Consider the following 15,237-nt stretch of genomic DNA (forward strand, 5'->3'; position numbering starts at 1 on the left):
AGCTCCTATGATTAAGAAGCACCCAAAGAGAGTTGCTGTGAAACAAAGTTCAGACATGGACATGGCTGTGAAGATGCTGACCAGTTATGTTCACTGTTTATGACATGGGTGGCATGGTGGCTTAATGGTTAGCACTGCTGCGTCATAGCACCAGGGACCTGGATTCGATTCCACCCCTGGGTGACTGCCTGTGTGGAGTTTGCACATCCTCCCTATGACTGCATGGGGTTTCCACTGGGTGCTCTGGTTTCCTCCCACAGTCCAAAGGGGAAGGATTTAAAGGGTTAGCGAGTTTTGAAAAGATTTGTAGCTCAGGCTGAGGTTCTGGATATAGGTTTGCTCACTGAGCTGGAAGGTTCATTTTCAGAAAGCAAACCTTCCAACTCAGTGAGCAAACCTACATCCAGGGTTTAGAGAGATATGCTGGCAAATGGGACTAGATTAATTTAGGATATTGTCATGGACAATATGGTGCACTTCAGTGCTGTGTGACTCTGTGCAGTTTAGGGTGGATTGGCCATGCTAAATTGTCCATAATATCCAGGGATATAAGGGCTAGTTGGGTTAGCCATGGGAAATGCAGGGCTACAAGGATGGAGGGGAATGCCCTTTGGAGGGTCAGTGTGGGCTGAATGGCCTGCTTCCACACTGTAGCGATTCCAGGATACGGTCTGAACCATAAGATAGCAATCTCACAGCATGCTGACTGGAAGCTGCCAATCTGTTTTAAATTGAGGGGTTGGCGACTTTCTGTACTGACTTATAAATAAGGACTTGCTGGTTATTGCAGAGGTATCAGTAATGTGCTTTGGTCTGGGGGAATACCAAAGGAGAAAGGGGAATTCACACATGCACAAAGAGGACTATGAAATGCCAACGTACCCAACAACAATGAGTACAAGCGGCTGGCAGAAATTGTTTCCCCTTTTACTTTATAGAGAAAAAAAAATAACTAACTCTGGTAAACCCAAAACTCCCCCGAGACCCTGACCAAGAGATATCGGGAAGTGAAATTGGATTTTTCCCAGCTCTGTGGAATTAAGAATAAACATCAGTACAAACGTTGCATTTTGTTTTAATTACAGCATAATATAGAATAAACAACTAGCCAACACGTTATAATTTACAGACTTAAGACTGACAAATTTCCAGCAAGAAACTGTAAATGCCAATAAACTGTGGGATTAATCCCGGAGACAAATGGAAACTGCAAGAATTTTTTTTAAAAATCTAGCACTGTGTACATTTGAACAATGCATGAACGGTACAGCAATATGTTTCTAGCTGAGCGGATGTACGTTTTCAATAACAATTGTCTCGATATCTCGCATCTTTTTGCTGTTACCTGAACGACAGACGAGGAGGTTAAATTGTATCTTGAAGGCTGGTGTTTTTTTTGAGTGGATCTAATCACAGTACCTGGCTTCTCATCCCCACCAGACAGACAGGTGATGCCTGCAATTCTCATGCTCTACATATTGCACTGACATTTATTTCAAATAAAAGCAATACATATTTGTTTTAAATAAAAAAACAGCAACAGGATTTGCATTTCTTAAAGCGCCCTGCCTTACCCAGCTGAGGATGCGGATGATGGTTTGGGGTTGCTTGAGGAACGAGATGGGATCCAGAGCAGAGCCAGCCTTGCCAGCTCCATACGCGCCTCCTTCCATCTTGAGCTCTTCTCTCTGTCTGTGTGTTAGTCTGTTCTCTCGGGACCGCGCGGCAGCAGCGCGTCCTCGACCGCACTCCCAACGCGCGTGCACGGCCGCCGAGCGCGTCACCGCGGCAAGCAGCTGAGGGAGACTCGAGCACCGACACTCTTCCCCCCGGTGGGAGATGGTTGAAGGGGTTTGACTTGTGTTTTATCAACAGCAAAGAGTGAAATAGTATGTTTTCTCTTTTTAAAAATATTTCTTTGAAACACACTCTTGAGTGCCAAGATGAGTGAGATTTCTTTTCTTGGCTGCTGCTGGCGGTGAAATGTATGTGTGTCAAACCTTCCAGACCTGCCAAATTGGCTGACTGAAGATATGGAAGTTAAAATTAGACGGGTAACAAGGAGGCTTGTGATAGTTGTGGAGGGGTATGACAGATTATAGAATGTAAAACAAACAAAGGGAGCACAATATGAGGCCATTAGCAGCTGACATAAAATAGAAGCCAGAAGTATTTTATAAGCAGATAAATAATTAAAAAGGTCGTTAAAGGAAGGGTTGAGCTAAACAAGTGAACAAAGAAAGATTTTCTTTATTCCTTCCTGATATGTTGATATTACTGGTTGGACTAGAATTTATTGCCTATCCCTAATTGCCCTGATGGAGAGCTGCTTCCTTGTAGTGCTGTGGTTCATATAGTGCAGGCATGCCCACATTGCCATGAGGAAGGAGTTCCTGGATTTTGTTCCAACAACAGTAAGGAATGACAATAAAACAATAAGGGCTTGGATAGAGAGGAATTTGTTAAGTGTGTACAAGAAATTTTCTGATTCAATATGTGGATGTACCTACAAGAGAAGGTGCAAAACCTGACCTACTCTTGGGAAATAAGGCAGGGCAGGTGACTGAGGTGTCAGTGGGAGAGGACTTCGGGGCCAGTGACCATAATTCTATTAGTTTTAAAATAGTGATGGAAAATGATAGACCGGATCTAAAAGTTCAAAATTGGAGGAAGGCCAATTTTGACACTGTTAGGCAAGAACTTTCAACAGTTGACTGGGGACAGATGTTTGCAGGTAATGGGAAGCCTTCAAATATGAGGTAATGAGAGTCCAGAGACAATATGTTCCTGTTAAGGTGAAAGGCAAGGCTGGTAGGTGCATGAAATGACTAGAGAAATTGAGGTTTTGGTCAAGAATAAGAAGGAAGTACATGTCAGGTATAGTTAGCAGGGTTCCAGTGAATCCCAAGAACAGTATAAAGGCAGTAGGATTATACCTAACAGGGAAATCAGGAGGGCAAAAAGGGGACATGAGAAAGCTTTGGCAAATAGGGTTAATGAGAATCCAAAGGGATTTTATAAATACATTAAGGACAAAAGAGTAACAAAGAGGAGAATAGGGCCCCTTAAAGATTAGCAAGGCCATCTATCTGTGGAACTGCAGGAGATGGGGAAGATACTAAACAAGTATTTTGCATCAGTGTTTACTGTGGAGAAGGATATGGAAGATAGACAATGTGGGGAAATAAATTGTGACATCTTGAAAAATACCCATATTAAAGAAGGGAAGGTGCTGGATGTCTTAAAATGCATAAAGGTGGATAAATCGTCAGGACTTTCTAGGTGTATCCTAGAACTCTATGGGAAGCTCAGGAAGTGAATGCTGGGCCCTTTGCTGAGATATTTGCTTCATCAATAGCTACAGGAGAGATGCTGGTAGATTGGAGATTGGCTAATGTGGTGCCACCATTTAAGAAAGGTGGTAAGGAAAAGCCAGGGAACTATAGACAGCTGAGTCTGATATCAGTGGCGGGCAAGTTGTTGGAAGAAATCCTGAGGGACAGAATTTACAAGTATTTGGAAAGGCAAGGACTGATTGGGGATAGTCAACATGGCTTTGTGCAAGGGAAATTGTCTCACTAACTTGATTTTTTTGATGAGGGATTGATGAAGGCAAACAGGTGGGTGTGACCTATGTGGACTTCAGTAAGGCATTCAACAAGGTTCTTCACAGTAGACTTGTTAACAAGGTTAGAGCACATGGAATACAGGTAGAACTAACTATTTGGATACAGAACTGACTCAAAGTAGAAGACTGAGGGTGGTGGTCGAAGGTTGGTTTTCAGACTGGAGGTCTGTGACTAGTGGTGTGCGACAAGGATCGGTGCATGGGTCCACTGCTTTTCGTCATTTATATAAATGATTTGGATGTGAACATGGGAGGTATGGTTAGTAAATTTGCAGATTACACCAAAATTGGATTGTAGTGGACAGCGAAGAATGTTACCTCAATAGGACTTTGATCACATGGGCCAATGAGTGGCAGATGGAGTTTAATTTAGATAAATGAGAGGTGCTACAGTTTGGAAAGGCAAATCAGGGTAGGACTTATACACTTTATGCTAAGGTCCTGGGGTATGTGGCTGAACAGAGACCTTGGAGTGCAGGTTCATAATTCCTTGAAAGTGGAGTCTCAGATAGACAGGAGAGTGAAGAAACCATTCAGGGTCGAGAGTGTGCTGGAAAAGCACAGCAGGTCAGGCAGCATCCAAGGAGCAGGAGAATCAATGTTTCGAGCATAAGCCCTTCGTCAAGAAGAAGGCATTGGGTATGCTTGCCTTTATTGGTCAGTGCATTCAGTATAGGAGTTGGGAGGTGGCTATACAGGATGTTAATTAGGCCACTTTTGGAATACTGCACTCAATTCTGATCTTAGTGCTATAGGAAGGATTCTGTGAAACTTGGAAGGGTTCAGAAAAGATTTACAAGGGTGTTGCCAGAGTTGGAGGGTTTGAGCTGCAGGGAGAGGCTGAATAGGCTGGAGCTATTTTCCCGGGAGCATCGGAGGTTGAGGGATAACCTTGTAGAGGTTGATAAAATCACAAAGGGCATGGATAAGATGAATAGCCTGGGTGGAAGGAGTCCAAAACTAGAGGGCATTGGTTTAAGGTAAGAGGGGAAATATTTGAGAGGGAACTAAGGGGCAACGTTTTCATGCAGAGGGTAGTGTGTGTATGGAATGAGCTGTGAAAGTGGTGGAGGCTGGTACAATTACAGAATTGGATGGGTATATGAATAAGAAGGGTTTAGAAAGATATGGGCCATGTGCTGGCAAATGGGACAAGATTAATTTACGGTATCTGGTCGACATGAATGAATTGGATCGAAAGGTCTGTTCCATGCTGTACAGCTCTATGACTCTATTTGTCCAAGTCAGGGTGGTGTGTGGCTTGGAGGAGAATTTGCAAGTGATTGTGTATCTTCTATCTTTGTCCTTTTAGATAGCAGATGCTGTCTCAGGAGCCTTGGCAAATTTCAGTAGTGTAGTTTGTAGATGGTACCACACTGCTGCTAGTGCTAAAGAGATGAACATTGAAGGTGGGTGGGGTGCCAATCAAGTGTCTGAAAAGGTTTCAAGTTTCTCGAGGGTTGTAAGAGCCACAGTCATGTAGGCAAGTGGAAAGTGTTCCATCGCACTCCTGACTTGTATCTTGTAGATGATGAATATGCTTCAGGAGACAGGAGTGAATTATACGCTGCAAAATTCCCATTCCGAAGGCCATTCATATTGTTTCTTCAGAATGTTCATTGATTGTCATGTCTTTGGTGTTGAAGTTAGTAAATGGCCACCAACCAGTAAATTCAATCATTACCTTGATCAAAGGTCTGAGGTGGGTATTCAGAACTCCTTGAAAATGTAATCACTGAGAATAGATGGTGGCAAGTCAGCCTAATGTTCCAGATTTTCTCATACAAAATCAACCTCTGCAGTTCATGGAGAGCAGGGATGGATGTGTTTGTGCAAGATTTGTTTTGCATTCAATCTTGATAAATGGGGATAATTTATATTCCAAATTGTAACAAACAAGTTTTGAAGACTTCCTTAAACTTCCAGGTTTAAGGACCTCCACGTTGTGGAGAGAAAGAGAGTGGGTAACCAAAAGAGAAAGAGCAGGAATGCAGTGCGGTCATCTCCCTCCAAAATAGGTATACCATTTTGGATACTACCAGGAGAGATGGCTCACTGGGGAAGATGGCTCACCAGGGAAAGGCAGCAGTAGCCGGGTTCATGGCAACATGGCTGGCTCTACTGTACAGAAGGGTGGGAGAAAGAGTGGAAGGGCTATCGTCGTAGAGGATTGTATGGTTGAAAAGAAGACCCTTGAATGGTATGTTATCTCCCAGGTGCATGGATCAGGGATGTCTCAGATCGGCTGCAGGACATTCTGAAGGGGGAGTGTGAACAGCCAATTGTCGTGACGCAAATAGGCACCCAAGATACAGGTAAAAAATGGGATGAGGTCCTACAAGCAGAATTTAGGGAGTGAGGAAACAAGTTAAAAAGTAGGATCTCAAAGGTAGTAACCTCAGGCTTGCTACCAGTGCCATATGCTAATCAGACTAGAAATGAAAGAATAGGCAGGATGGATGCATGGCTTGAGAGATGGTGCAGGAGGGAGTGGTTCAGATGTTTGGGACATTGGGACCAGTTCTGGGGAAGGTGGGACTATTATAAATTGAATGGTCTACACCTGGGCCAGACTGCAACCAATGTCCTTGAAGGTGCTTTTGTTAACGCTGTTGGGAAGGGTTTCAACTAATGTGGCAGGGGATGGGAACCAAATGAGATTAGTGGACAGTAAGGAGGTAGTAACTAAAACCTGTAAGGAAGTCAGCGTGACTAAGGGTAGGAGTAGGCAAGGAGCAGATGATGAAAGCAAAGGGACAGGTGGTCTGAGGTGCATTTGTTTTAATGCAACAAGTGTAGAGGGTATAGAGAAAGTGAGGACTGCAGATGCTGGAGTACCAGAGTTGAAAAATGTGGTGCTGGAAAAACACAGCAGGCCAGGCAGCATCCGAGGAGCAGGAGAATGTGTAGAGGGTATGCCAGGTGAATTTAGGGCTTGGATTAGCACCTGGGAGTATGATGTCATTGCTAATACTGAGACTTAGTTGACAGAAGGGCAAGATTGGCAACTAAATATTCCTGAAGAAGGGCTTATGCCTGAAACGTCGATTCTCCTGTTCTCTGGATGCTGCCTGACCTGCTGCGCTTTTCCAGGAACACATTTTCAACTAAATATTCCAGGATATCGTTGCTTCAGGCGGGATCGAGAGGGAGGTAAAAGAGGTTGAGTTGCATTACTGGTCAAAGAGGATATCACAGCTGTGCTGAAGGAGGGAACTATGGAGCACTTGAGCAATGAGGCAATTTGGGCAGAGTTTAGAAATAGGAAGGGTGCGGTAACAATGTTGAGGCTGTGCTATCGGCCTCCCAACAGTGAGCATGAGATAAAGGTACAGATATGTAAACAGATTATGGAACAATGTTGGAGCAACAGGGTGGTACTGATGGGAAATTTTAATTTTCCCAACATTGACTGGATTCACTTAGTGTTAGAGGTCTAGATGGACAGGTATTTGTAAGAAGCATTCAGGAGGGTTTTTCTAGAGCAGTATGTAAATAGTCCAACTCGGGAAGGGGCCATACTAGACCAGGTGTTGTGGAATGAGCCCTGCCAGGTGGCTGAAGTTTCAGTAGGGGATTACTTTGGGAATATTGATCACAATTCCATATGTTTTAGAATACTCATTGACAAACAAGACAGAAGTCCTAAAGGAACAATGCTAAATTGGGGAAGGCCAACCATAGCAAAACTTGGCAGGAGCTGGGGATTATAGATTGGGAGCAGCTGTTTGAAGGTAAATCCACATTTGATATGTGGGAGGTGTTTAAAGAGACATTGATTAAAGTGTGGGACAGGCATGTCCCTGTGAAAATGATGGATAGAAATGGGATGATTAGGGAACCATGGATTTCAGGTGAAATTGTGAGAAGAGCTAAGAGAAAAATGGAAGCATCCATAATGTCAAGGAGGCTGAAGACAGACGAAGCTTTGGAAGAATTTCAGGAAAGTCGGACCAATCTGAAACGAGGAATTAAAAGGGCTGAAAAGGGTCAAGAAATATCTTTAGCAAACAGGGTTAAGGAAAATCCCAAAGCCTTTTATTTGTATATAAAGAGCAAGAGGGTAACTAGAGAAAGGGTTGCCCCACTCAAGGACAAAGGAGGGAAGTTATGTGTGGAGTCAGAGAAAATAGGTGAGATTCTTAATGAGTGTTTTGTGTCGGTGTTCACTGAGGAGTAGGACGTGACAGATGTTGAGGTTAGTCAGAGATGTTTGATTATTCTGGCTCAAGTTGGCATAAGGAGGGAGAAAGTCTTGGGTATTCTAAAAGGCATTAAGCTGGACAATCCCCAGGTCTGGATTGGATCTATCCCAAGTTACTGAGGGAAGTGAGAGAGAAAATAGCTGGGGCCTTAACTGATATCTTTGCAGCATCCTTGATCATGGGTGAGATCCCAGAGGACTGGAGAATTGCTGATGATGTCCCTTTGTTTAAGTAGGGTAGAAAGGATAATCCAGGTAATTATAGACCAGTGAGCCAGAGATCAGTAGTAGGGAGATAGTGAGGACTACAGATACTGGAGATCAGAGTCGAGAGTATAGTGCTGGAAAAGCACTGCAGGTCAGGTGCATCTGAGGAACAGGAGAATCAATGTTTTAGGGAAGCTGCTGGAGAAGTTACTGAGGGATAGGATCTATTTACATTCGAAAGAAAATGGGCTTATCAGTGATTGGCAACAAGGTTTTATGCAGAGAAGGTCATGTCTTACCAACTTAATAGAATTCTTTGAGGAAGTGACAAAGTTGACTGATGAGGGAAGGGCTGTAGATGTCATAATCATGGACTTCACTAAGGCGTTTGATAAGGTACCCCATGGTGGGCTGATGGAGAAAGTGAAGTCACATAGAGTCCAGGGTGTACTAGATATATATAGAACTGGCTGGACAACAGGAGACAGAGTGGTAGTGGAAGGGAGTTTCTCAAGTGGAGAACTGTGACCAGTGGTGTTCCACAGGAATTTGTGCTGGGACCACTGTTGTTTTATGATAAATATAAATGATTTGGAGGTGGTCTGATTAGCAAGTTTGAAGATGACAAAGATTGGTGGAGTAGCAGATAATGGAAGGAACTGTCAGAGAATGCAGCAGAACATAGATATATTGGAGAGTTGGGTGGAGAAATGGCAGATGGAGTTCTGAGGAACATTGGTGTACAGAGAGATCTGGGTGTTCAGGTCCATTGTTTCCTGAAGGTGGAAACGTAGGTCGATAGAGTGATCAAGGCGGCATATGGCATGCTTTTCTTCATCAGACGAGGTATTGAGTACAAGAGTTGGCAGGTTGTGTTATAGTTGTATCGGACTTTGGTTCAGCCACATTTGGTACACTGCGTACAGTTCTGGTTGCCACACTACCAAAAGGATGTGGATGCTTTGGAGAGGGTGCAGAGGAGGTCATCGGGATGTTGCCTGGTATGGAGGGTGCTAGCTATGAAGAGAGGTTGAGTAGATTAGGATTATTTTCATTAGATAGATGGAGGTTGAGGGAGGACCTGATTGAGGTCTACAAAATCATGAATGGTATAGACAGGGTGGATAGCAAGAAGCGTTTTCCCAGAGTGGGGTCTCAATCCGTCGGGGTCACGAGTTCAAGGTGAGAGGGAAACATTTAAAGGAGATATGTGTGGGAAGTTCTTTATGCAGAGAATGATGGGTGGGTGGAATGCATTGCCAATGGATGGGGTAGAGGCAGGCACAACAGTGTCATTTAAAATGAATCTAGACATGTAAATGAATGGGCAGGGAGCAGAGAGATAGAGATCCTTGGAAAATAGGTGACAGGTTTAGATAGAGGATCTGGATCACCACAGGCTTAGAGGGCAAAAGGGCTTGTTCCTGTGCTGCAATGTTCTTTGTTCTCACTCATTAAGATGCTTTATTTCCTCAGCATTATACAGCATTATCTCGGTGCTTTTTTGCAACGAGTGGTTCAGATTTGGAATGCACTTCCCGATAGATTGGTGCAAGCAAATTCAACAGTGGCTTTGAAAAAGGAAGATCGTAATTACTCAGAAAGGGGAAGAAACTTCTGAGATAAGATCAAAGAGTGATGAGTGGAACTAACTGATTGACTGTTAGAAAAAAAAACAGAACAGACTTGATGGACTGAACTAAGCTATGATTCTATAATTGTATCTAAAAAAATGATCATTTCTTTCATTATTCTAAAGATACTGTACTTAGTAGCTTTACAAACATGTTACCTGGTTAATTAATTAGTCAAGCTTTCGTAACATGAAAATGTTACTTGAGGTTGGAGTCCCAAGGTTTGTTTCTGAGGGAAGATTCTGACCCAAGATTAGCTGAGATCTACTGCAACAAAGTTTTGTAAGATCGAAACGCTAATTGTCAAGCATTTGTAACTTAAAGAAATTTGAAATGTTACACAGAAAAACTGATATCAACTAATGAAAGCTCCAGCTCCAACTTGCTTGCTGCATAAAAATAAATTGCCCTCAGGTCTCCTCTCGCACTTTTGCCTTTTACTTAAATCGGTGACCTTTGGTTCCTCGGCAAAAGAACGAGCGGCCTCTTGAGCCACACTAGTCATGTTCTTGTCTCTGTTCCAGAAGGTCAGAGTTCAAGTTTCATGCGCACTGGATGTGTGTAATTTTATATCTGAACAGCTTGATTAAAATATCCACTAGTGGAAGGTTTCATGGAATCAGAAATGTACAGATGACCATTTGGTCCATTGGGTCTGTGCCAGCCATCCAGCCTCATTGCATTTCTAGCTACCTTGGTTTCTCCTTGCTTAACATCACTTCTGACTTAGTGTAACACTTGTGGAGCAGCACCTTTATAAGGGCTATCCTGTTAATCCCACTTCTTGCTTCTTTCCCATTGTCTTCAAATTTTCCTTTCCCAAATATTTATTTTAATGTTAAAAAAAAACTTTTTAAAGTTGCAATTGAATCCATTTCCACTGCTCTTTCAGGCAGTATGGTCCAAATTGTAACATCTCAATTCATAAAAAAAATTGCACGGTGGCACAGTGGTTAGCACTGCTGCCTCACAGCGCCAGAGACCCGGGTTCAATTCCCGCCTCAGGCGACTGACTGTGTGGAGTTTGCACGTTCTCCCCGTGTCTGCGTGGGTTTCCTCCGGGTGCTCCGGTTTCCTCCCACAGTCCAAAGATGTGCAGGGTCAGGTGAATTGGCCATACTAAATTGCCCGTAGTGTTAGGTAAGGGGTAAATGTAGGGTTATGGGTGGGTTTCGCTTCGGCGGGTCGGTGTGGACTTGTTGGGCCGAAGGGCCTGTTTCCACACTGTAATCTAATCTAATCTAATCCATATTTTTGCCAGTGATCTTAAACTAAAGCCTTCTGGTTACTTAAGCACCACAAACATTTACATACCAAAATCCTTCATAATTTCAAACAGCTGTGTTAAATTTCCCCTTAGCCTCCTTGACACAGGATAACAATCCCAGAAACCCCAGAAATTTCTGCACAACTGAAGTGTTCCATCCCTGGCCAATGAAGATTAATTTTGTTTGAGGGCCTTAAAGAAGATATCTCAGCATGAGTCATCAGTGTTTTTTAGGAAATATTTGTTAACGTGGTGCTGAAATGTCGTGCATGCCCTGCATTTTAATCTATAATTGCTTGAGGCAGAGCCTTTCATGAGGTTAAATTTAATGCACGGCAATTTGATAGTTTGCAGAAACAGAATTTATGAAAGAGAAGTTGCTGTTATTTGGGCTATAAACATGGTGAACATTGTATACATGATGGGGGAGGTGGGAATTACCAGACATATTTAGCCTGTGGAGAGACTTACGTTAGTTCAGGCAGACAAGAGGGTCTCTATTTGAATCCACTTTCAAACAACAGATTGAACAAAGCATGTCCATGTGCTGCAGAAACATATTTTATCAGTAATATTGGCATCTTTGCAGTTACTGGAAAATATGAATTTGTTGCATGCAAATTAAAATGCAATTGCTTTTTTTTTTACATTTTTGACTTCCGTACGAACATACTGGTAATCTTTCCTTATCCCCCAAAGTATACAGCGCTGTTGTTCTGATTATCCTGTTGCATAGTCATTCCACATATATTTTTTAAAAACCCCGAAATTCTCTCACCTAAACTGTTTGAAACAATTAATGAAAATCAATTGGCCAGACAAGATCCCTATCACCAAAAGCTGACATCCATGTACAGAAGATCTGATCACATTTATTTCTGGATGGGATTGTCACTGGTAATGCCAGCATTTGTTGCCTTTTACTGGCTGCCCTTCACAAAGTTGTACTGAGTTGCTTTCTTGAACCGTTGTACTCTCTGCAATGTAAAGACAGCTATTATAGAATGGATTGCAACTTTTTGATCCAGCGACAGCAAAGGAACCAGACTATAATTCCAAGTTAGGAATGCTGTATCATTTGAAATTGAATATAAATACATCTGCTGCCTTTCTTCTTCTGGATGTTAGAGATTGGGGGTTTGTAAATTGTTGTTCAAGGAACCTTGGAATACATCAGATAGTGGACTGAGTGCTGGATCTGAATCTCTTGCACCCAGAAAGCAGCAACAGGAAAGATACTGGAGAAAGATGCAAGTTTAAGAAGGGCAGTGGGGGACCTTACAGGATGCTTGGTGCAATGGTTTAGGCTAACAGAGGAAATCCCAGCAGGAAGAACCAGTACAACCTGCGAATGACATACTGGTGCAGCTGACATAGCTCAAAATAGAGCTCCAGTATGATCAGTGTGTTTATCATCAAGTATTACTTTTTAAAAATGTTGTTTTTTCCCCCCTAGGATGGCAGTAGCAGATGGAGGGACAGCCCCAAACTCAGTGACGAAGAGTCACGAGCTCCTTGCACTGGTTGTCGGAGGTGTAGGAGGGGGCTGAGGCAAGACGTTTGCAATTGGGAAACAAAGCACAGGGTTGTTTTACATGCCAAGATGATTCTGGAATAGTGAGCAGTTTCATTTGAGAACAGAATTAAATTGTTCTTTATATGGTCCAACAATAGACAAATAGACCAGTTTGTCTGCCATATCCCCAGACGTCTGTGTACCTTGTGCTGAAAGGAATATGTTGGGAGAATTGGCAATGTTTTTAATATTTTGTTGAAGATGAGGTGGAGGGGAGAGTAGGCGCTCACTCTAATTTTTATTCTGGCCATGTGGGCCTCTGAGGTCCAGAACTGGTAGTCAACACTGCAATCAGCATGCTGTCAATAATTGGCGTATACAGAGCCACAGAGCACACACCGAGAGGGAATGTTGAAGGATAGAACTGAGCAAATTTAACTGTAGAGATGCAGTGAAAGGCTAGACAATTGGGAATTTGAAAGTGCAATAGAAAGTGAGTTGGGCGTTAGTCTTTTTCCAGGCACATAACAATGAAAAATGTAGGTTTGGAATATTAAAGAGGGATGGTGTAGGTGAAAAGTAATACATGTAAAACAAGAAAGTAATGAAATGCTCTTTTCAGACTGATATAATAGAAGGAGATTATGGTCATTTCCATACTTCTGGGCCAGAAAGTCCAGGTTCAGACCCCTCCCAGACGTGTGATGTAACATGCCTGAATAGGCTGATTAAAACTATTTACAATGGAATGAGGGAGGTCATGTGCCGTAGCAAGGTCAAGGAGCATGACAATGCATAGAGTTGGGGAATTTGGGTGGAAGGAAAGGCTTAGGGAAGAAAAGAGGGCAGTGAACTCCAAGGAGAAACATCACAATGAGTTGAGATGGTGTTGAAATTGCAGAATGAGTAATTTGATAGGAGCTGAGGGTGGAAAGCACTGAAGATATCTTTAGGTTTATCATTTTTGTTGTGTTTGGGAGCATAGCAGAGAATGATGATTTTGTAGGAGATGTGAAAGGAATGGAAGCAGCCATGATATTGAAAGTAGGAGACTTGCCAGGACATCTTCAACACCAACTTCCAAATCCACAGTTTCCACTGATGGGAGGGGAACCCATCCATTCTTTTAGCGTCACTAGTAGCACTGATATTGTACCTACACCACACACTACCACATGCCCAAAGACAATTAGGAAAGAACAATAAATGCTGGCCTTGCTGGTGATGGTTACATTTCATGAACAAGGAAAACACTCTCGCTGAGGCTTAATCAGTATTTTATTAAGGTTTAGCAAAATCTTTTTGTTTGCTACCACGATTCTGTATACAGGGCAACTCCTGTGTCTGGTTACTGCGGTTTACCTTGGTCCAAATATATAAAAGGGAGCATTCCAGCACCAGGGACCAGGAAGCTGCGGAGAAGGTATGTTTCCCATTTAAATTAATGGATTCACACCTATCTGCGGTTTCGAGCTTCCGCGGTAAGTCCTGGAATGTATCTCCCACAGGTACGGCAGGGATTACTATGCATTTCTTTTAAACAGCCATATCAATTTGTCCTTCAATCTTCAAGAATGTGTGAATGAGACTCCATGGATCTGTTACCACAGCAGACTTTTAGTACAGTTTAAATTTTCCTGCAAAGATTCATCAATTTGGACTCTAACATTAAATTCATCTGACAATTTTATTTCATAAGTCTGTTTTCCATTAATCCTCTAGGAGTACCCTTATTGCTGAATGCAGCTGAAAACTTGCCTCATCTCCAACCTTTGGCCTGTGATCATATCCAATGGTCCAAAAAAGGTAGTAGTCCAAATACTTATCTCTGGAGGCATCATCCAGTCTGATGAGCAACTACTACATTCTCTCAGTCTCCTAAAAGAAAACTGTACTCTGTCATTTGTCCTTTAATCCAAATTTCGCTGTAGGAAGGATATTATTAAATTGGACGGGGTTCAGAAAAGATTTACCAGGATGGACAGTGTGAGTTATAAGAAAAGGCTGGATAGTTTGGGACATTTTTTTCTCCACTGGAGCATAGAAGGTTGCAAGGTAATCTTATACAGGTTTATAAAATCATGAGGGACAAAGAGGTGAATAGCAAGGGTCTTTTCCCTAGGGTAGAGTAATTCAAAATTACATGGCATATTTTAAAGTGAGAGAGAAAGATTTAAAAAAAAGGTCCTGAGGGGCAACTTTTTCCACAGTGTGGTTCGTGGGGAATGAACTACCAGAAGAAGTGGTAGATGCAGGTACCATTTCAACATTTGGTAGGTTCATGGTTATGAAAAGTTTAGGGGGATATGGGTCAAATGCTGGCAAATGGGAGGAGTTTAGTTTGGGAAACTTGATTGGCATGGACAAGTTGGATCAAAGGGTCTGTTTCTGTGCTGTATGACCGAATCTATTATGTAGCATTTTATCAAACACCTTTGAAAATTTCCTTCTAACTGCACTACCTTCAACAATAAACTCTACATTATGATTTCTGACATGGCTTCCTCCTTTGTACTTTTTAAAATTATCAATCTGCTCTCGTAGTGAATCTGTTGTTTTCTCGACCCTGGGAAAAGTTTCCATTTGATGCATAAGACTTGATTCCTTCCAATGGAGATGTAATTTTTAATTACTTGTTTGTCATGAAGATTGTTGCAAGTTATCACTGGGTCAAACTTTTGGAACTCCCTGCCTAATAGCACTGGGAGAAGACCTGAGACTTGTGGTTAACTGGAATTGCATGTAGCTCCTCCTGACAGAGACGAGTCAAATATCAAGGAC

At 42.4% G+C, this 15,237-nt stretch overlaps 1 protein-coding gene and 1 long non-coding RNA gene across 2 annotated transcripts in view; one reads left to right on the plus strand and one right to left on the minus strand.

The window, feature by feature from the left end:
* syngr3a (synaptogyrin 3a) overlaps positions 1 to 1,753 on the minus strand; it is an 86,843-nt gene extending 85,090 nt beyond the window's left edge. The window contains exon 1 of the mRNA XM_043711328.2: positions 1,575 to 1,753. Coding sequence (XP_043567263.1) covers positions 1,575 to 1,673 — 99 coding nt within the window. The 5' untranslated portion in view covers positions 1,674 to 1,753. The remainder of the gene's footprint in view (positions 1 to 1,574) is intronic.
* LOC148146617 (uncharacterized) lies at positions 1,725 to 10,100 on the plus strand. The gene is made up of 2 exons (XR_015760585.1): positions 1,725 to 1,889; positions 9,516 to 10,100. It is a non-coding gene; the product is annotated as an uncharacterized LOC148146617 (long non-coding RNA).
* Positions 10,101 to 15,237: the final 5,137 nt, after the last annotated feature.

This window comes from Chiloscyllium plagiosum, unplaced genomic scaffold, assembly GCF_037043375.1.
Source record: "Chiloscyllium plagiosum isolate Xiang-an unplaced genomic scaffold, Cpla_swu_hap1 HiC_scaffold_20, whole genome shotgun sequence".
Lineage (NCBI taxonomy): Eukaryota > Metazoa > Chordata > Chondrichthyes > Orectolobiformes > Hemiscylliidae > Chiloscyllium > Chiloscyllium plagiosum.